This window comes from Xyrauchen texanus, chromosome 41 (assembly GCF_025860055.1).
Source record: "Xyrauchen texanus isolate HMW12.3.18 chromosome 41, RBS_HiC_50CHRs, whole genome shotgun sequence".
Lineage (NCBI taxonomy): Eukaryota > Metazoa > Chordata > Actinopteri > Cypriniformes > Catostomidae > Xyrauchen > Xyrauchen texanus.
The window spans coordinates 7617947-7640476 of record NC_068316.1 but is presented as its reverse complement, the minus strand read 5'-3'; the positions used below and the strand labels follow the sequence as shown (position 1 = coordinate 7640476).

Below are 22530 nucleotides of genomic sequence, written 5' to 3'. Positions count from 1 at the left end.
TTAGGGGTAGGGTTAGGGGAAAGAAAATAAAGTTGATACAGTATAAAAACCATTATGTCTATGGAAAGTCCCCATAAAACATGGAAACCCAACGTGTGTGTGTGTGTGTGTGTGTGTGTGTGTGTGTGTGTGTGTGTGTGTGTGTGTGTCTGTGTGGGGGAGTGTTGGTGTGTGTGGATCAAATCCCATACATATTTGTTTCTATCATGGTGGAACTAATATTGCACTATACTGATATTGGTTTCTATTGTTTTCAAACAATTCTAGATGTCATTTTGATAAGTTTTGACACTGCATCACAATTTTAAAATACAAGTTTTGTGGTCTTTATTTGAACCGGGTCAAATTGACCTGCAACAACTTCTTTGTTGCCATTTTTATGGCATTGTTTATGAATGCATTAAATAATAATTGTAACATTGTCAGAACCATGGAGGATGTAGTGAATTTTCAGACCAAAAAGTTAAAATTACGTTGATATAAATGGTGTTAAAATTTTAAACAGGCCAAACTGACCAGGAACTGCATGGTAGGGACACAAGCATAAAAACATAACTCAGTATATACTGGTGCCAACTGTGTTATACATACAGACACATTGATAGTTTCAGTCAATGAAACACTGGCAATTCCAGATAAAGGCAATTCTGACATGCTGAACTGCAAAGTGTTTAAATTCTACCTTCCTATTCACTCAACTGCTTCAAGGGACTCCTTTTCAAACAACAGTTTTTCACATCTATTAGCACTTCAAAAACCACAATTTAACATCTGTCACAATCTATATATTCAGCCAAAGGGCGTGATAATCAGATTGAACTGTTCAGATCAGTATATCACTCACGATGTTTAGTTTTATGGTGTTTTCTTAAAGTGTAGATCACTTGGAAGGCTCTGGAGGTTATGTTACAGAAATGTGTGTGGAGACAATGATTGGCCATGTTCCTTATCAGCCTACAGTATCAACACCGCTGATGTATTTGCTGTTTAATATGTTGTCAGGGTAACGGCCGATGGAGACTGTTGAGTATTTGCCAAATGACAGCAGGGGAAAACTCCTAAATGTTGTATTTCATTTGTATCTTGTGTTTCACAAACTCATGTGCTATGAACCTCAATGTTGTGTCTTACTGCCCCTTGTGCTTTGGAGATGCTGGAAGTTAAATTGTTTTCCTATTGGAAGAAAACACTGCGTGATGCTATAGAATTATTCCTCATCTGTGCTATGATACTTATAATCTTACATCTGCATTGGATCTATTTGTGTTTGGATTGCATGATGAGATATTTAACATTTAGGGACGTAGAGAAACAAGAAACACCCAGGATTGAAATTCTCCTTTTTGTAAATCTCAACTCACAGAGGGAAAGCAAAGCCAGAACAAAATGAGACTGGATACTTTATGGAAATATGACCAAGATCAGGTGTTGTTTGAAATGGTATCACTGAAGTCCCCTGACTCCAAGAGTGATGGAGTCAGGGGAGTAGTGCACTGGTAAATCTCTTTACTTCAGAATCATTTTACTGAAGGAGTGAAGTTTCACACAAGAGGAACCCTGATTATAACAACAGCTGCAGTGGAAACTCCATCATCATTGGAGAGGTCAAAAATTATTTGGTGGGAAGATGGGGAAGTCCAGTTCTGGGCAGGACAGGGCTTGCTGTGTTGAACCACACTTCCTTAAAATCAAACTTGAGAACAGAATTTATTTGTCCCAAAGCTAAATGAATGAACTCATTGGCTTTGCTCTAAAACAGACGCTCAGAATACTTGATTTTGATTAAACCCAGTTATTATTTAGTTGAGTGCCCTGCTTATGTTGTGTACAAGCCAGTAGGAAAGAAAATCACAAATTACATCCTCCTTCATAGCTCAATTGTTTCTCCTAAACAACAATGTGATTAAATGGAGAACAAATTGAGAATTTGACTTCAAATTTGCATCTCAGCATGCCATTGTATCTTAGATGTGTCTCTTCAGTTTCACAAGAGGTAACAGTGTCTCAAACCATTCTCAGATTTGACCATTTTATAGGAGAGATTTTAGAGAATGACTGAACCCTGCAAGATGCCACTGACAAACCTCCTCATTGTGCCCAAAATGTTTATCAGATGCAATATCAAGTCTGAAAATGTGTGTTTTTTTAATACAACGATTTTGGTTTTCCCATTTTGCAAAATCTCCTGCTAGGCGTGTAAAAGGGTTTTGTTTTCACAATGTGCTGTTGTGATCCAAAAAAACATTAAAATTTTTTATGACATACACACATGTTGGCTGAGGAGTCTTATTTAACCATTTTGACAGTTATAATCTTCGCTTTGAGCTCTGGTTTTCAAGACTCGGGACTCTTTGGCTGTTAACAGGATTACCTCAGAACCAGCTGCAGAAATGAGATTTCTGACAGCTGCCACAAGATAGTGAAGAAAGACAATGCGTTTTTGCTCCCTTTATCTCGCACATGTGCATGGCAGTTGTTGGTTGCTAGATTCTCAAATTTATAACGAGTTTCCTCCAACCAGATCATTATAAGGAGCGAACGTTTTACATCAGGTGGGCTTGCAGAACACCCTCATGTTGACTTATTGAGAGCCTGTAGCCTGCAACATATTAAACTTGTGTTTGAAAACAAACAATCAGAGCTAGTGGAGAACCATAATAGTGTAGCTGCTAAGGGGAAAGCATAGGTACTGTTCCACCATCAGGTGAATGGTTCTGAGCACAGCGAGTAATGTTCATGTAGCATTTCCACTTGAGCATGGTTCGGTATAGTATGGTTACAAACAGTTTCTGGCATGAAAAGGAAACTATAACATTGTTCTTGTTGTGGAACCGTGCTACTCTGTACTGACCTTGGCTCGTAGGCACGGTTCCACAATGAGAACCGTTTGGCCCGAAGTGGAAGACCACTTAATTTCACAGCTGAAAAGACCAATATAGCTGGTCACCAGCATTTTATGTTTTGATGCTAGTGTGCTGGTCAGGCTTTTATACTATCTTAAATAGCAAGACTTCCCTGGTCAACCAGGTTTACCAGAAAGATCATGGTGGGCGTCAATGATGACAAAATTTAAATTTTTGGGTGAACTATCCAAACCATCCAGCTTGAACCACTATTTAATTTCTGGTCTAAACTGGTCTTTTCAGCAGGGATATTAAACTATCAGACTGCACCGATCTGTCGTGCATGATGGATGCAGCATTGGACGTTTTTGATAAAGACTACAGCAGTTCTGGAACAGTCTTATCTCTGTTGGCTTTTATAGAGCTTGTCTATTCTAACTCTCTTGGTGGGATAAAGGCAATGAAAAGAACAGTGAAATTGTTTAGCTTTTTTTCCCCTTTTACTTGCGCTCGAGAAAAGTACTGCAGACAATTTAAGAAAAGACAGCGGAGGTTATCAGCAATGAGATTTGCACTTCCTAGATTGAATTGATTACCTGAGAAGGTTTCCCTTTTATCTTCAAAGTAAAGTGTCACTTGGAATTTGAATTAAGTTTGCTGCCCATTCTGACCCCCCAAACAGCTTTGTGGCTTTAACTTGGCTAGGCCTTATCGATGTACCTCTCTCTCTGTGATTTATGTCAGTGGCTGCTCTTGGTTTAGTGGCAATTTTCCTGCTGCATTCTCTGGAGGAAAGTTTTTGGTGGCTGATAAGATAGTGTTGTAAAGACGGCCCGCTTCACAGATAAAGAAAGATTACAGTTATTTGTTGAAAGACAAAGGCTCTTGCTGTCCGACAGACCTGTGAAAGCTGCTTGGAGCAAGCGTTTGGCCATTGAAACCTCTTTGATGTTTCTGTAAATGTCTCTCTGCATGAACTGTACAAACATTAAAGGCTGTACTTAACCTTGCTCATGGGGGGTAAAGTGAGGACGTCTTTACTGTAGGCTTTTCGTGGCCTTATTTTCTCTTTGAGTTGAGTTGAAGTTGTTGCTCATTCTTTGATTTCAGAAAATAGGGGAGACAGAGGAGTGTTGTTACTCACTTTAAATGCATGTGCAATATGCCTCAAACTTTTATATAATATTCCTATATTTATCTACAAATGAAAGCTGATGTGTGTATTTTTCTCAATGTTAAAATACTTTCTCTTGTCCCAGCTTAATATGCAGAGACAATTGTAAGAAAACCATTCCTTAGTTAATGACTTCTTTCTCCTCTTTTTCGTTCACTCTTTCCTTCTGCTGTTTTTATTCACTGCCACAGGCTCTATATGCACCACAATCAGCAGACATTCTCTATAAAAAAAGAAATAATTCAGCCCCCCCCCCCCCATTCACACAGTGATAAGATCCCTCCAGTTAATTAGAATCTTATGGAGGGATTAAAGATTGCAATTATTAATGTCTTTCGAGAACTCATAATTAATGGAAGTATATGGAAATGTCAATGAGAATCCTGGAATTAAGCCAGAGATCATTACCTAGTCAGCTTTTGTTACAAAGTCACAGATTGGCGATATATCACCACAAAAATGTTTTTAGGTTTAAAGAGCAATGTGTTGGTCCATCAGAGATAATAAATGCATCAGGGCTCACTGAAGGTTTAATAGAAAGAGGAACACAACACAAAAATGTCAAACATTTGTTCGTTTTTTTATGATATCACTGCTGGTAAAGTACGCAGTTATCTTGCGAGTGGGGCCAGGGAGAGGAAAGCAGTGAAGAGGGCACTCGTAAAAAAATGTGCAATGTCCAACATGGCGTTGTAGGCAAGATAGTCCTGCCTTTCCGTTATAAATGCTGATCGCCATGTTGGCAAATGTAAACAAACTTTAGGGGCGTTTCTCGTACAACTACATATCTCACTGCTTAACCACCATTGTATGATGCATCACTGGAGAAATTAACTAGATAGTGACGACTGTTTCCCGAAACCGTAGTAACTATATTACACATCCGTCATTCAAACCATATTGGTTCAACAATATAGATCTGACGTAAGGATGTTACACAGGGAGTGGAGTAATACATTCTGAGGATATCAAATTATAATAGCTCATTTACACGTACTTCTGAACACAGTTGAATGTGCAAAAGCTGCTGAAGACATAAAATATTTGCTGCTAAAAATTTCCCTTTACATTAGACTTCAGGGTTCCCCTGATGCACTTGAGCACATACACCATCCATCCATCCATCCATCGTCAACCGCTTATCCTGTGTACAGGGTCGCGGGGGGCTGGAGCCTATCCCAGCTAACATTGGACAAAAGGCGGGGGACACCCTGGACAGGTCGCCAGTGAGCACATACACACTCTTCAAAAAACACATAAGAACTTCACTAATGCATTAACTTGGACACATAAGCCATATTCTCCGATTGAAACCATGTGTGAAAGTGCTTTCTCTTAACAGCCTTTAATCCCTTAAACAGCTGCATCTGCGTTTATGTGACTTTTCAGAATGCTGCTTTCTGAAAAACCCCGGGATAAGCAGTTTTCTTAAGTGCATGTAAATGTGGGTAAAGTCTTGATAAAATGAAAGACATAGAGTATTTGCAATAAAAGATATTGAAGCCTCACCAAAGTGAAATAATGTCCACACGGCAAACTAACAAGGAACTATGATACTAAACACAGGTGGAGACCTCGTTTGAATTACGGTTTCAGGAAAAACCAAATCATTGGACTATGTTGGTAACGATGGAACTTGCGACCATAGTTGGCTAACGATGCTTTTGGGAAACGCACCCCTGGAAAATACTTTTGGATATTGGCCATTAAAAATAAAAAGACAAGCCCTACAATATGCCCAACCCCAACTTCATGTTTCAAGAGAGCGCAACAGTTGGGTTTTGGAAGTTAAAATCATATTCATATTGCCCATAGGCAAATAGATTTTAAACAATAACTTATAAATCTTTAAAGACAGACCTACCATGAGTTCCGAGGTTGTTAATCAATTGTATATGCTTCTGATGAAAACATCAGTATGCGCTAGTTCAGCTTTTAAGCTAAATATTAATTTGTATATATTTTGTTCATTTTGTGGAGGAGTAATTGGGTGCACCTTTGGGATTCTTTTTTTCATCTTCCCTTTTTCTCCCAATTTGGAATGCCCAATGTGCTCCAAGTCCTCGTGATGGCGTAGTGTCAAGGTGGCAGCGTCTGAGACTGTCAAACCACGCATCTTATCACGTGGCTTGTTGAGTGCGTTACCACGGACATGTGGAGGCTTCACACCATCCACCGCGGCATCCGCACACAACTCACTGCGCGCCCCACTGAGAGCGAACCACAATATAGTGATCCTAAGGATGTTACCCCGTGTGACTCTACCCTCCCTAGCAACCGGGCCAATTTGGTTGCTTAGGAGACCTGGCTGGAGTCACTCAGCACACTCTGGGATTTGAATTAGCAATCTCCAGGGGTGGTAGCCAGCATCTTTACCACTGAGCTACCCAGGATCATTTGTTCATCAGGCTTTTCTCTTGAAAGAGGATATGAAATTCAAATCCTTAAATGTTTAGTTTAGGACTTGATAATGTGACCTGACATGAGCATGGACTCATTCCCTTCTTAAGGTAAATGTTTCTGCTAATTGTATCTTTCAAAAGGTTTTTCTGCTCTCACTCCAGAAATTACATACAGTGTAAAAGACAATACCACATTATCTTAACTGCATAATGTGTTTCTTTTTATCCACATAGCTTTTTGGCAGGCGGATAGGGAATTACAAACTAGCACAGAGGATGATTTGTGAACCTTGAAATTAAGGCTCCCAAACTGTATGCGAGACATTTGAGATGTTTGTACATTTCTAAACTTCTCCATCTGTGTGTTGTTCTGCTGAAAATGTTTATTGTTTGTAGTCAGGAGTGTATCAAAGATTTAAAACATTGTAGATGGATAAGGTGCCGTTCAGCCCAAATGCATTCTTGCAATAAAAAAAGCTGGACGCAGTGCAATGCGTACAGTATAATATTATTCAGATGTCTTGAGACACACTTTTAAAAGTTAGTGTTCTTCTTTACCTGGCACGGCATCTAAAAAATGTGACACTTTTGCGCAAGACGCTGGAAGAACATCTGACATCTGTTTAGTGTATGTTCGTTTTGAACAGCTCTTACGTGACTAGTTTTGAGGGCATGTAAAGAGATTTCAATTTGAAATCAAGCAAAAATACAGCAAAATGACTTTCTGAAATCACAACTGGAACTCCCTCTCTGACATTCTCATTGATCAACAGATGCTGATGTCAGAGTGCACTGCTTGAAATGTAGTTGCATGATGGAGCATCACTTCAACAAACCCTTTCTTTTTTTATCTACATCCTTGTAATGCACCGTCTCCATTGAAATTAATGGTTCCCCTTCTGTCGCTCTCTACACGTTGTGTCGGAGAAGCGACACTAGGGGTCTCTCTTGAGCGCCGATATTCACCTCTGATCTTATTGAAAAGGGCCAATGGGAGTTGGCAGTCAGTATTTGCATACCCGCCCCGGACATACGGGTATTTAAGCGGGGCAAATCACGGGAGTTCATTCAGAAAATTTCTTCGAGCCGATGGTCTGTCTGCAGTTTGCTGCGAGTTACACGCCACTTAAACGTTCCTGTTTTCTTCTGACGATCTGCATGCTGTTGGATCTTGGCGGCGCACAACAGCGGCTTTCTCCTTCTCAGTGCACGGCGTGCATTGTTGCCCCTGAGCGCTTCGACAGTGCGAGACACGTACACACACACACTGTGTATTAAAAGAGTTTTTACTAAAGAGTAATTTTCTCTAAAAGAGCAAACACAGCGGCGTTGAGCGTCCTTTTAAGGGCGCGTCTTTTCAAGATGCCTTTCCGCCCCTGTGTCGTTCCTGGATGCAGTAGAGTGCTCTCTGCTTCAGGCGGCCACAGGCGCTGTCTCGTGTGTTTGGGCCGCGATCACACCAGGCGGCGTTGTGGATGGTTCATGTTCTCACTGCGAGAACATGACCATGACCACGTTAGCGATCGCGGCCTGCTTTCAACAGAAAGCAAGCCACCCCAGCTGCACCCGCATTGCTCCTTTTTCCCACGGGATTAAGGGCGGTCGCGGTTGGCGCTAGGGGCGATTTGAGGCGGCAGCGGGTGCAGTTTCGCCGGGTAGCCCCCGCGAACCTCCCGTTCCCGACACGCTCGCTGGTCTCTGTCCACGCTTCGCGGCGATAGCAGCTCACCTCACAGCCCGGCTGTCTATCCTCCGAGTCGAAGCAGATGAGCTTCGCCGCTGCATCGGAGAGTCGCGGTGTCTGATGCCGAGGACTCCCCTGGACTGCCGCCTGGGCCAGCAGGCCCAGGCTGAGGCCGGCAGCTCAGATGTCCGACATGCTTGCCGGGCCGCCTTGAGCGTGGGGTTGGACTGGAACCCTCCATCCTCCCCACAGCCTTCTCGGTTGGATGATTGGTTCCTGGGGACAGCGCGCCGTTCGCGGCCTCGCATCCCCCCGGTCCCTTTCTTCCCGGAGGTGCATGATGAGTTGACGTCTACGCGGAGAGCGCCACGGGTACGACGCGATTCCCCAGGTTGATAGGGCAGTTGCGCACCATCTATGCCCCGGTAGCCCTACCTCCTGGCGGGGTCGCCCCGTACTCCCATCCAAGCCCTGTAGGACAACATCCTCGCTAACGCGAAGGCCTACACTACTGGCTGGACGCGCTGCCTCCGCCCTGCATGCGATGGCCCTCCTGCAAGTCCACCAGGCCAAAGCTCTCAGAAACATGCACGGGGTGGACCTGATCCTGATGTGCTGCAGGAACTGCGCTCAGCGACCTACCTCGCCCTGAGGCGGCGAAGGCCACAGCGCAGGCACTTTCGGACAGGCGATGGCCACCCTAGTGGTCCAGGAGCGCCATCTTTGGCTCAACCTGGTCGAGATGCGTGAGGCTGACAAAAACCGCTTCCTGGGCGCACCTGTCTCCCAGATTGGCCTTTTCGGTGACACCGTCGAGGACTTCGCCCAACAGTTCTCCGCGGTGAAGAAGCAGGCGGAGGCCATTTCGCACATCATGCCCCGCCGCAGACCTGCGCTCACGGGCCCTGCCCCATCTGCCCGCCGAGGCGTCCCCTGCGAGAAACCAGCTCCTGCTCCGCCTCAACCCGGCCCAGCTCTCAGCCCCAGCGTCGAGCACTCCGCAGGCGGCGCACGCCCCTGTCTCACGAACCCCCTCCAGGACCGGAAGGCTCCCAAGCGTTCCTGAGACAGCAGACCCAGAGCCGAAGACGTTAGCTCCGGAGGTGGTAAGACCGCTCCGTCCCCGGTGGAGGGCGGGAGGAGAATCCTTTGTTTTTTCATTTGCCACACCCCTGGCGGGGGCTGTGGTACCCACATTCTCAATAAAAGAGCTATTTCCTTTGCCTCTGGGTCACCTGGCCCGCAAATGCCGTTTTCCGCGGCAATGTGCTTTCAGATCACAACAGTCCTGGTACACGGACACGGCGATCCCGCCTTCCGCCTGCCCACGACTGTCCCCGGCCGGCCGGTTCAGATGAGTCAGAGGGCGCCAACATCAGACCTCCTCCTCAGTCAAGAACCCGCCCCTGCTGGGCGCGGAGCAAGGTAAGTGCTTTGAGTCTATTCTCAGCACCTCAGCCTCAGGCCGCAACGAAGCCGCCCGGCGCTGCATTACCTGTTCCGCCCGCTCGCGAGGCCCGCCCGGTACGTCCAAAATACTGCGTCCCTTTGGTGCCCCTAAGCGCCAGAGCTGGGAAGCGTGGCTTTCGCTTCCCAACGCATCACGCTGGCTGCACCGGACCATTCGACTTCGATTCACGCAATTCAGTTTGCCCGGCTCCGCCCCCTTCAGGAGCGTCCGCTTTCCGCAGTACACGGTGAGCACGCCAGTTCCCTGCGCCGCGAAATCGCGACCCTCTTAGCCAAGAGCGCGGTAGAGCCCGTCCCTCCAACCGAAATGAGGAAGGGTTTCTACAGCCCTTACTTCATTGTACCCAAGAAAGGCGGCGACTTACGACCAATCCTGGACTTGCGAGTTTTCAATCGGGCCTTGTTAAAACTCCCGTTCAAAATGCTTATGCAGAGAAATATTCTGGCTGGCGTTCAGCATCTAGATTGGTTAGCAGCGGTGGACCTGAAGGGCGTACTTCCGTCTCAATTCTGCCACGACACCGACCCTTCCTACGGTTCGCGTTCGACGACCAGGCGTTTCAGTACAAAGTTCTCCCCTTCGGCCTGTCTCTGTCCCTCGCGTCTTCACGAAAGTCGCAGAGGCGGCCCTTGCCCTGCTACGAGTAGCCGGCATCCGCATTCTCAACTACCTCGACGACTGGCTCATCCTAGCACACTCTCGAGAGTTACTATGCACACACAGAGACCAGGTGCTCCGGCACCTCAGCGGCTGGGGCTTCAGGTCAACTGGGAAAAGAGCAAGCTCACTCCGGTTCAGAGCATCTCTTTTCTCGGGTTGGAGTTAGACTCAGTCTCAATGACAGCACGTCTCACGAGCGGCGTGCTCAGTCGGTGCTGGACTGCCTCGCTTCCTTCAAGCCAGGCACAGTGGTCCCTCTAAAACTTTTCCAGAGGCTCCTGGGGCATATGGCGTCCTCGCGGCGGTCGCGCCACTGGGGTCGATGCATATGAGACCACTCCAGCACTGGCTCCAGACTCGAGTCCCGAGACAAGCGTGGCACCACGGCACGCGTCGGGTAAGGATCACCCCGCCTGCCTCAAAACACTCCGACCCTGGACAGACCTCTGCTTTTTACGGGCAGGAGTGCCCCTGCAGCAGGTGTCCCGGCGCGTCCTGGTCACAACCGGCGCCTCCGGTCGGGTGGGGTGCCGTGTGCAGCGGGCGCGCAGCAGCGGGCCGTTGGAAAGGGGCCCGCTGCGTTGGCACATCAATTGCCTGGAGTTGCTGACCGTCCTTCTTGCTCTCAGGAAGTTCCTCCCGTTAGTTCGGGACAAACATGTCCTCGTGAGATCGGACAGCACCACGGTGGTGGCGTACATAAATCGCCAAGGCGTGCGCGCTCCGCCACATGTCACAACTTCGCCCGCCGTCTCCTCCTATGGAGCCAGCAGCGACTCAAGTAAGCTGCGTGCCACTCACATCCCGGCAAGCTCAGCGTCGTAGCGGACGCGCTATCCGCGACAACGCCTGCCCGGCGGAGTGGAGGCTTCACCCCAGTCGGTCCAGCTGATTTGGGAGCGGTTTGGCAAGGCCCAGGTAGACCTGTTCGCAGCCCAGGAAACCTCCCACTGCCCGCTCTGGTGCACCCTAACAGAGGCTCCCCTCGGGACAGGCAGCTGGCACACAGCTGGCCCTCGGGGCTGCGCAAGTACGCATTTCCCCAGTGAGCCTTCTTGCACCGGTGCTGTGCAAGGTCAGGGAGGGCGAGGAGCAAGTCACGTTGGTGGCCCCCTACTGGCCCACTTCGGACTTGGTTCTCAGAACTCAGGCTCCTCGCGACAGCTCCTCCCTGGCGAATTCCCCTGAGAATGGACCTCCTCTCTCAGGGACGGGGCACGCTCTGGCACCCGCGCCCAGACCTCTGGAACCTCCACGTCTGGTCCCTGGACGGGACGCGGAAGAGCTAGCTGGCTTACCGGCGACCGTTGTGAATACCATCAACCAAGCCAGAGCTCCCTCTACCAGGCACCTTTACGCTCTAAAGTGGCGCTTGTTCGCAGATTGGTGTTCTTCCCGAGCCGAAGACCCGCAGAGATGCGCGATTAGGTCAGTGCTTCTGTTCCTACAGGAGAGGCTGGACAGGAGGCTGTCCCCGTCCACCCTCAAGGTGTATGTTGCCGCTATCGCGCTCGCCTCCATTAAGAGGGTCGGGGACCTGCAAGTGTTCTCTGTCAGCGACACTTGCCTGGAGTTCGGTCCGGCAGATACGTCTGTGATCCTAAGACCGCGACCGGGCTATGTGCCCAAGGTTCCTACCACACCATTCGAGATCAGGTAGTGAACCTGCAAGCGCTGCCCGGGAGGAGGCAGACCCAGCCCTTTCGTTGCTGTGTCCAGTCGCGCGCCCTGCGCATTTACCTGGACCACACACAGAGCACCAGGCGCTCTGAGCAGCTCTTTGTCTGCTTTGGGGGCGGCAGAACGGGAATGCCGTCTCCAAACAGAGGCTCGCCCACTGGGTTGTCGATGCCATCACACTGGCTTATCACACCCAGGCCGTGCCCCTACCCTTACGGGTCGAGCTCACTCAACAAGGGGTGTTGCGTCCTCGTGGGCACTGGCCAAGGGCACCTCCCTAGCAGACATCTGTAGAGCGGCGGGTTGGGCAACACCCAACACCTTCGCGAGGTTTTACAACCTCCGCGTTGAGTCGGTTAGCGTCTCGTGTTTTCTCAGGTCGAGCCCGTAGAACTTCGGTAACACGTGAGACTGACCGGCCGGGTGGATCAGCTTGCGCCCAGCGCCCTTTCCTGATGTCAAGGTAAAGTAGTGCGCCTTCTTCCCAGGGTGCCCCACTCCGAGTCGGGCCCCTGGTCGATTCCTCCCAGCCCTCCGGGTCCAGCGGTTCAGCGGAGGAACTTCGCCGACCCAAGCCACTGCGGGTACCCTGATGGCCACCCCGTACTGGTATAGGGGCTCCACAGGTAAAATAAGAAGGCCTCCTGTTCGGACTCCCCTGTGTGTAATTCCACGGTTCTGTCCCCTTACGAGCCGGACCCCGTGTCTCCCTTAGGCAGTTACAGCTGCCTCGGTCGCCGTGCTGTAGCAACTCCCCCTTTCGAGGCTGGATCTACCACCGCACCATACTTTCCACACGAGCCCTAAGGCGGCCGTGTGGCGTGTCTACCACTTTTCCTCCCCAAGAAAAAGGGCAGGTGTGGTCTCCGCGGGGTGTGGGTAAGACCCCTTCCCTATATGCGTGTAAGGGCCCGGCCGTGATTGCTCTATCGCGAGAAACATAGAGAGAAAGAGGCCCAGCCAGGCTGGCCCGTTCCCATGTTGGCAAACATCGCCTTGTTCCCCTCCCAGGGTAACTAAGAAGGACTCCGATGTTCTTATGGGGCATTGGGGAAGAGTGCGTGCAGCCAGGTACAGGCGATGCGTGGCACTGGATGAAATCCCTGCCCGCCTCTGTATCGGCGGTCCACGTACAAGGTTCAGCGCATGGCAAGATTGGAATGGGTCCCCTAGTGTCGCTTCTCCGACACAACGTGGAGAGAGCGACAGAAGAGGAACGTTTGGTTACGTATGTAACCTCTGTTCCCCGAGGGAGGAGCGACACGTTGTGTCTTTCCTCCGCCATGTCGCTGAACCGAGCCACTGTTGTGGCGGACCATTTCCGGCTCCTCAGAAAAATCCTGAATGAACTCCCGTATTTGCCCCGCTTAAATACCCGTATTTACTCCAGTGACAATGGCGTTGATTAACGCGAGATCTCTGGCAAATAAGACCTTTATTTTGAACGATCTTTTTCTTTCTCATGAAATTGATTTTTTATTTGTCACTGAGACTTGGCTTAAGGCTGGTGAGATGACTTCTCTCTCTGAACTTTCTCCTCCTGGTTGCAGTTTTTTAGTACCCCTAGGTCTGTTGGCGGTGAGGGGTCTTGCAGTTGTTTTTAAAGACAAGTTTAGGTGTAGACTTTTACCTTCTGCATCCTTTTGCACTTTTGAATCTCAGCTAATTACGCTGAATTCTTTTAAATCTGTGTTATGTGTTTTGATTTATAGACCCCCAAATTTTCATGGGGATTTTATACAAGAGTTCTCTGAACTTTTATCTGGTATTGTCTCTTCTTTTGACAATATTCTAATTTTTAGGGATTTTAATATACATGTGTGCTGCCCTTCAAAGCCCCTGGTCAAAGAATTTTTAAATTTAATAGAGTCATTTGTTTTTTGCAATGTGTTTTAGGTCCAACTCATGAGCGTGGTCATACAGCTTGACCTTGTATTATCTAAGGGATTCTCTGTTGATAAGCGTGAAGATTGTCGATACTGTTTTTAGGACCATAAGACTGTAATTTTAAGTTCTAACTTTCCTTGTGGCGCCGAGTAATATTGCTTCTGCCTCGGTTCCATCCGCATACTCAATCCATGCACAGCTAGTAGTTTTTCAGCTGCTTTTAATGTCTCTTCTTTTTTTCCTTGACCGAGTCACACTCTCCCTGTATGGGTTTGGAAGAGTTGGTCGATCAGTTTAATTCTTCTTGTTTAGAGATTTTTAGATGTTGTGGCTCCTGTTAAAGTCAGGGAAAAAAAGTCAAATCACAGCCCTGGTTGAACAGTACTACCCAGCTCTTAGGCAGGAGTGTAGGAGGGCTGAGCATAAATGGCTCAAAGATAAATTACAAGTCTCTTATGAGATTTTGAAGAACCATTTGAGCAATTTCAAAGAGCTGTTAAATTGGCTAGATCAAATTATTTTTCTGATATCATCTCCAGAAACTGTAATAATTCTAGAGTACTTTTCTCGACTATAAATGCTGTTCTTCATCCGACTACTACTCCTCCATTCACTCCTTCTGCTAAGATGTGTGAAGAGTTCTTAAACTTTTTATTGGTAAAGTTGATGGAATTAGATCTCAGATTTCATCTGTTCTCAATGTTTGTTTTACTCGTGTTGACCCTACTGAATCAATTAACCTGTTTTATGCCTGTTTCTTTGCAGCAGCTTAATGATATAACTGCTCATATGAAGCCCACCAGGTCCCCTGGTGATGTGCTCCCTTCTTCCCTGTTTAAGAAGGTACTTGATTCCATTGGCCCAAGTATTCTGTCTATTATGAATACTAGTTTGTCATCTGGTGTTGTTCGGTTAGTTTTAAGCATCGCGGTTATTCAGCCCCTTCTAAAGAAGCGGCTTAGACCCTTTTGACATGAGTAGTTTTAGATCCGATTTCAAAATTGCCTTTTATTTCGAAGATACTGGAAAAAATTGTGCATGCACAGCTTAATGACTTTTTAATGAGGAATAACATGGCCGATAGATTCCAGTCAGGTTTTAGAGCTGGTCATAGTACAGAATCTGCTCTTTTGAGGGTCTCTAATGATATCCTCACGAGGTGTTGATTCTGGAAACCGTGTTGTTCTGCTTTTGTTAGATCTTACAGCGGCATTTGATACAGTTGATCATAACATTCTCATTGGTAGGTCTTAGGAATCAGGTTGGTATTCAGGGCTTAGCCCTGAAATAGTTCTCTTCCTATTTGAAGGATAGGACTTTTTCAGTCAGTTTAGGGGATTATTTTTCTTCTGTTGCCCCTCTTGTGTGTGGGGTTCCACAGGGCTCTATACTGGGACCAATTTTATTTTCCCTTTATATGCTCCCTCTAGGCTCGATTTTTGAGAAATTTGGGATTCAGTATCACCTGTATGCGGATGATTCTCAAATTTACTTACCACTGAAACATGGCCATAGATGTGCCATTCAGTCTCTTCGTGCATGTTTGGCGAAGTTAAGTGTTAACTTGCGAATAACTTTCTCCAATTAAATGAGGATAAGACCGAGATGATTTTATTTGGAAATAAGGGCTGTGTGGATGATGACTGCCTGGGGTTGTTTCCTGGGAAAAAATTGTCTAAGCGTGAGGAACCTTGGTGTCATTTTTGACTCTGATCTTAAATTTGACCGGCAAATCAATGCTGTAGATTAAGAATAGTTTTTCCATCTTAGATCAGTTTCTAAATTGAAATCTATCCTTTCTTTTGGCGATATGGAGAAGGTTGTTCATGCCTTTGTGTCATCCCATTTGGATTATTGTAATGTATTGTATCTGGGTGTGAGTCAGGCTTCTCTCTTCAGCTTGCAGCTCGTTCAGAATTCAGCTGCCAGACTTTTAGCGGGCACTAAGAAGAGAGCACATTACTCGGTTTTAATTAAATTACATTGGTTACCCATCACGATACAGAATCCAATACAAAGCTTTGTTGTATGTTTTTAAGTCTCTGCATGGCCTAGCACCTGAGTATGTTAGTGATTTAATCAGCCGTTGTCAATCAAGTAGATCTCTGCGCTCTAACGATCAATTGCTTCTCATGGTTCCGTGATCATGTTTAAGATGTAAAGGTGATCGGGCATTCTCTGTTGCAGCTCCTAGGCTCTGGAATGACCTTCCTCTGTCTGTAAAAACTTGTCCTTCATTGGGTGCTTTTCAGAGTGCGCTTAAAACTTACTTGTTCACTTTAGCTTTTGACAATGCTTTGTAAGTTTTTATGTAATATGTTTGCATTGTTTTTATGTCTTTGTTTTTACTTTTATACCTTCTGTACAGCACTTTGGTTCCACTTGTGGTTTTGAAAGTGCTCTATAAATAAAGTTGAGTTGAGTTGAGTTGAGTTGAGTTGAGTATGTCCGGGGGCGGGGTATGCAAATACTGACTGCCAACTCCCATTGGCCCTTTTCAATAAGATCAGAGGTGAATATCGGCGCTCAAGAGAGACCCCTAGTGTCGCTTCTCGACACAACGTGTCGTTCCCTCCCTCGGGGAACGGAGGTTACATACGTAACCAAACGATTTGCAGTGTTTGACAGGCTCCCTAATGCTTACATTTGTGATGTTTATCATCTGTGTGATGCCTTTTGGTTTCTTGTTTTTATTACTGAAGTTAAAAGCATTGGCATGTAAAGGGTGATAGATGTCAATCATACTTCAGAAAGAGAAAATTTGAGTTAAAAGCAGAATTGTTTGAGAAAGTTTATTGGAAAGTACTACTCCGTTGAAGCTGACACTGATTTGTGTAACACACAACCACATGCAAACACTTACAAAGGATTGCTCGATGGATTTGACTTTCCAGTCTAAGCAAACTCACACACACACAACAACCCACACAGACAGCATATCAGCATTGTAATGACCCATTTACCCTTTCAGCAGTATGGTCCTGATAGCTAAACTCCTCCCTAGCCAATCGTGTTGAATTTTTATCTTTTGGAATTCCATGGAATTAGACACCATGCTAATACCATCACTACACTTTAAAACACTTATTTTCCCTAAAGAATCACTTTTAAACAGTAAAACATGCTGGAGAGGGTTTTTCTTAATGGCAAATGTCCAGGTTTCATTATCTGAGCTGGTGCCTGCAGGACAGAGAGGGTGTGAAAAGATTACAGAGTGTTCGGTTTGGGTTGTAGGGGGTTTGTCTGGGACTTATTTTAAAACCGATAAGACCAGGATTTTAAACTGGCTTATCCCATAGGCCTAAAAATGTTGCCTTTAATGGATTCACACTTAAATTGCTGGAGACTGCCAAGAACCAATGAGGTTTAATGTTATTTATGTCATTGCCATATTTGATTCGGGCACTGTATACAGGAGTTGATCAATGATTTGACTGATTTGAGAACATAGTGCAAGAACTGCACAACGATATCAGTCTATTTCATGCTTTTGAACCCTCACTGACAAAACGTCTAAAGTAATAATAATAATAATTAGTGCTATCAGTCGATGCTAAATGCTAAACTTGACACCATATATAATTATTTCCCTGTCAAAATGCATTTATTTCCATCTTAGGAAAGAAAACAAAACAATATGTAAAAATATAATGCTTTATTAACATTTTCCAAACAAAGCACACCAATTCAAGTAACATTTAATGTTTCTAAAGGTCTAATTTGGGGGTTTTGACTAATTGAAAGACCTAGTCTCCCCACAGGTTGCATATTCATTGAAATGGGCATTAAATCTCTTAAACTCTCGTCCTCAACAATATTAATCTGTCTGCTGACTGTGGCTATCCACTTTCTGACAGCTATCATGAAGCTGCGTTCAGGATTTGCATCAGAGTGCTAAAGCCAGCATCAAGCGTCTCTTTGAACTCTACATGAAAAGCGCTTGCAGACAAATACGTCTTATTATGTGTTTTGACGTGCTTCTGTGTTGATTAAAATGTGCCTGACATAGGCTGAAAAACACTTAATTTCTATCACAAGTCCCATCTGGGCTTGTTTTTAATGTCATATAGTGCTAAAAGGTCCTTTCTCCATCATTTTATCAGTGACAGGGAAGCGCTGTTGTGTGTGTTGTGAAGTGTGCTTCAGTGTAATGACTCTGGGCATACACATCGCAAACGTTCCTCTCTCACATCAAGTGTTTATGCTGGTTTATGCTGTATTTACAGTCACTAAATGTGTTAATTGCGATTTAAGAAAATTAACACATGAAACGTTTTTAATTAATCACATGCGTTGATGCGTTAATTGACAGCTCTAAATATAATTCAATATTTGCAATTTATATGTAGCTTGCAAAAACATTTTGTTAGAATACATCTACTTTTGAATGGCTGTCAAAAACAAGATGATTTTTTTCAGTAGGGTTTAAGAGTGTAACCTGAAACTCTAATAGCTTTTTGTGTGTTTTGCAGCCCTGTTGAGAGATCCCAGGCTGAGCATCATGTCATTTATAAACTGCTGAAGGGAATCGACAGTCTGACCTTTCAACTGAGCCCGCAGGAGCTAAAACAGATCAGTACCATCGCCACCATTGAGACCTGGGATCGAGGACAGATCAGTAAGGCATATACAAACACACAGTCAATAAGGGTCCAATTCGAATTTATAAGTAGCATGATGGGAAAAAATAATCTTTTCAAGTGCCACAAAGAACGCTTTATTTTTAGTTCTTTAGAAAACCATCTAGAGTGTCCAATAAAACATGTTTGGACACAAATAAACTCAGAAATGCATTAGATAACTACATATCACACACTATTTTTGCAACTACTTTTAAACAACTGGACATTTTAGTGGATGTATGAAGTCATTCACCCTCAAGTTCACACAGGTGTCTTAGCAGAGTAACCTCAGGTGTAGTTCATCATATTTACTATGGACATTTCCCACTATTTTCTGTGAACCAGAAAGTGTCCTTACTTTTTGTCATAATTTTGAAAAGTACATATGATTTTGTATTATTTATTTATTTATTCTTGAAAAGTGTGTGTGTGTTTGTGTCATTGCAGACAGCTTGAGTTGCTGTGATGGACTCGGACAGTTTTATTTAGAGATGATTTCATCCATCATTTTCCATCTGCCATTTCTGTACATGGACAAGGGCAGATGGGAAATCACACACACACACACACACACACACACACACACACACACACACACACACACACACACACACACACACACACACACACACACCATAAATGTATATCGTGCTTGTTTAGAAATTTTGTCTTCCTGCTCATCAGGTATATCATCATCTGTTTATAATGTAGAATTTATCCATAAGTGAACAAAGCCACATGCACTTATTCTTAAGAGTCTGAAATATCCCATTGTGGAAACAGTGTACAGTGAGTGATGTGATTGTTCCACAGTGAACTTTATTTTTTTCTTCTTAAATTATATATCCTCATTGTCCTTGTCGCTATCTGGTATAGTTTGCGGAGAAGAAAATCAATTTTGTTTCGTCGCACGTTGATTTGACTATACGTTCGTTCTAGTCTTCAGCCAATCAGCTGAAACGTGTCTGGTTACCATGACAATTATGTCACGCGCTTAGGTCCTGTCAGTCAGCGCAAATTCTCAAAATAATGCAAAAATGCGTTTTCAACAATGAGCTGAAAGAAGCCGAACACGTGAAAATGTAAGCCGGGTGCTTTCTCAATGTTCATTTTCTTCGCAAGAACTGAGGTAAATCAAACAAGTGTCATTCAGACAGCTAAACTGCACTTTTTTAGTACAAGCACTTAAAGTAATATTCCGGGTTCAGTACAAGTTAAAGATCAAGCGACAGGATTTGTGGCATAATGTTGATAACCACAAACATTTATTTTGACTCGTCCCTCCTTTTCTTTAAAAAAAAAAGCAAAAATCGAGTTTACAGTGAGACACAATGGAAGTGAATGTGCGTCATTCAGTATATGTTAAAATACTGACTGTTTCAAATGTATAACCTCAAGACATGAAGGATATTCGTGTAATCATAATTTTAGTGTGATAAAACCACTTAATAACTTTACCAACTTTTTCTGTGTACTTTGCCATGAAGATATAATGTCAACAAACCCTAAAACCCTAAAATGACTGTAAAAATTATTATGTAAACAACTTTACAGCTCAATTAATACATGAGTTTTAACAAAATAATTAAAAATTATAAGCTTCACATTTCTGTATAAACTCTCCAACAATTTTCCCATTCACTTCCATTGTATATGTCTCTGTCTCACTGTAACCTCGATTTTTGCTTTTTTTTTTTTAAGAAAAGGAGAGATGAGTCGAAACTAATTTTTGTGTTAATCGACATTATGCCACAAATGCTGCTGATTGAGCTCAACTTGTATTGAACCCAGAACATTCCTTTAAATGTTGAGATGTGATGATCTTATTTTGAATTTTAGGTTCCGATGTTGTGAATTTTGTGTACAAATGTGTACCTGACATGACATATTTACCCATGTTATATGGCTAGAAATAGGCTACATGGAATTTGTTCATTAAAAAAAGCTAAAATGTGGTTAAATAGTGAAAAACTAAATATGAAATATGCATTGTCACAAACTATGCATTGCAGAATTTTGCATACCCCTTTTGTTTTAGGCCTATATTTTTTCACACCCCTTTTCAGAATACATGCAAATATAAGAAATCAAATATGATATATTATATATTTTATGTAGTTCTGCCCTTCAAAAGCTAAATTACACAAAATGTACTGTAATTTACATAAATCATCCTGTTCAAAAGTTTGCATCCCCTTGGGTCTTGTGCTGCCGCCTTGAGCATCAATTAATATTTGTACATTTTTTACTAGTTTTGTGTGTGTGTGTGTGTGTGTCCATCAATTGTCCTAAGTGTCAAAAACTGGATGTCTATATAATTTTGCCACTGTTGGGAAGAACTCAAATGTGCAGAAGATGCTGGGAAACCAAAGAATGAACAACATTTTTCTTAAGAAATTGGGCAGCTTCACAGCTCCAGACAAAGCAGGGACTCATGATCAATTACACAAACAGTCATTAATCTTAGAGAAAGTAACACACCATATTAAAGGGTTTGCTCTTGTGCCAGTAGCTCTAAAGCTGGCTTGCAATCTGTCTTATGACTGCGCACAGGAGATCAACGGTCGGTGAAGTGTTTCACTTAATAATACATCAGATTTCGGTTTGTTTCTCACCAAACCTTATCGTATTCCTTCAGAGTCACATACAATAATTTATAAGACTTCTGAATTATACTTTTCTGTCTTTTTGAAGTTTGAAGAGGTAGTCACATAAACTGCAATTGTTTTTTTTTTTTTTCACTATTTCTCCCTTTGTGTTAAGAAAAAGAAAGAAAATGATATGGAGTTGTAACAACACAGGAGTGAGAAATCTCAGTATAAACTCAGCAAAAATAGAAATGTCCCTTTTTCAGGAAACTGTATTTTTTATATAATTTTGTACAAATCCAAATAACTTTACAGACCTTTATTGTAAATGGTTTAAACAATAATTGACATGCTTTTTCAATGAACCATAAACAATTAATGAACATGCACCTGTGGAACGGTCGTTAAGACACTAACAGCTTACAGACAGTAGGCAATTAAGCTCACAGTTATAAAAACTTAGGACTCTAAAGAGACCTTTCTACAGACTCTGAAAAACTCCAAAAGAAAGATGCCTAGGGTCTTTGTTCATCTGCGTTAATGTGCCTTAGGCATGCTGCATGGAGGCATGAGCACTGCAGATGTGGCCAGGGCAATAAACGGCAATGTCTGTACTGTGAGACGCCTAAGACAGCGCTACAGGGAGACAGAAAGGACAGCTGATCGTCCTAGCAGTGGAAGGCCATGTGTAATAACACTTGCACAGGATCGGTACATCCGAATATCACACCTGTGGGACAGGTACAGGATGGCAACAACAACTGCCCGAGTTACACAAGGAACGCACAATCCCTCCATCAGTGCTCAGACTGTCCGCAATAGGCTGAGAGAGGCTGGACTGAGGGCTTGTAGGCCTGTTGTAAGGCAGGTCCTTGCCAGACATCACCGCAACAATGTCGCCTATGGGCACAAACCCACCTTCGCTGGACCAGACTGGACTGGCAAAAAGTGTTCTTCACTGGGATCACTTTATAGGTGGAGCGTCCATCATGGTCTCGGGCGGTGGGTCACAGCATCATCGGACTGAGCTTGTTGTCATTACAGGCAATCTCAATGCTGTGCGTTACAGGGAAGACATCCTCCTCCCTCATGTGATACCCTTCCTGCAGGCTCATCCTGAAATGACCCTCCAGCCATACTGCCCGTTCTGTGCTTGATTTCCTGCAAGACAGGAATGTCAGTGTTCTGCCATAGCCAGCGAAGAGCCCGGATCTCAATCCCATTGAGCACGTCTGGGACCTGTTGGATTGGAGGGCGAGGGCTAGGGCCATTCCCCCCAGAAATGTCTGGGAACTCGCAAGTGCCTAACATCTCACAGCAAGAACTGCCAAATCTGGTGCAGTCCTTGAGGAGGAGATGCACTGCAGTACTTAATGCAGCTGGTGGCCACACCAGATAATGACTGTTACTTTTGATTTTGACCCATTTCTGTTAGTCACATGTCTGTGAAACTTGTTCAGTTTATGTCTTAGTTTTTGAATCTTTTTATGTTTATACAAATGTTAAGTTTGCTGAAAAT

At 44.5% G+C, this 22530-nt stretch overlaps 1 protein-coding gene across 2 annotated transcripts in view; it reads left to right on the top strand.

The window, feature by feature from the left end:
- cnbd1 (cyclic nucleotide binding domain containing 1) overlaps positions 1 to 22530 on the top strand; it is a 64726-nt gene that overhangs the window by 11301 nt on the left and 30895 nt on the right. For both annotated transcript variants that reach the window (XM_052114283.1, XM_052114282.1), the window contains one exon: positions 18274 to 18419. In XM_052114283.1, coding sequence (XP_051970243.1) covers positions 18274 to 18419 — 146 coding nt within the window. The remainder of the gene's footprint in view (positions 1 to 18273; positions 18420 to 22530) is intronic.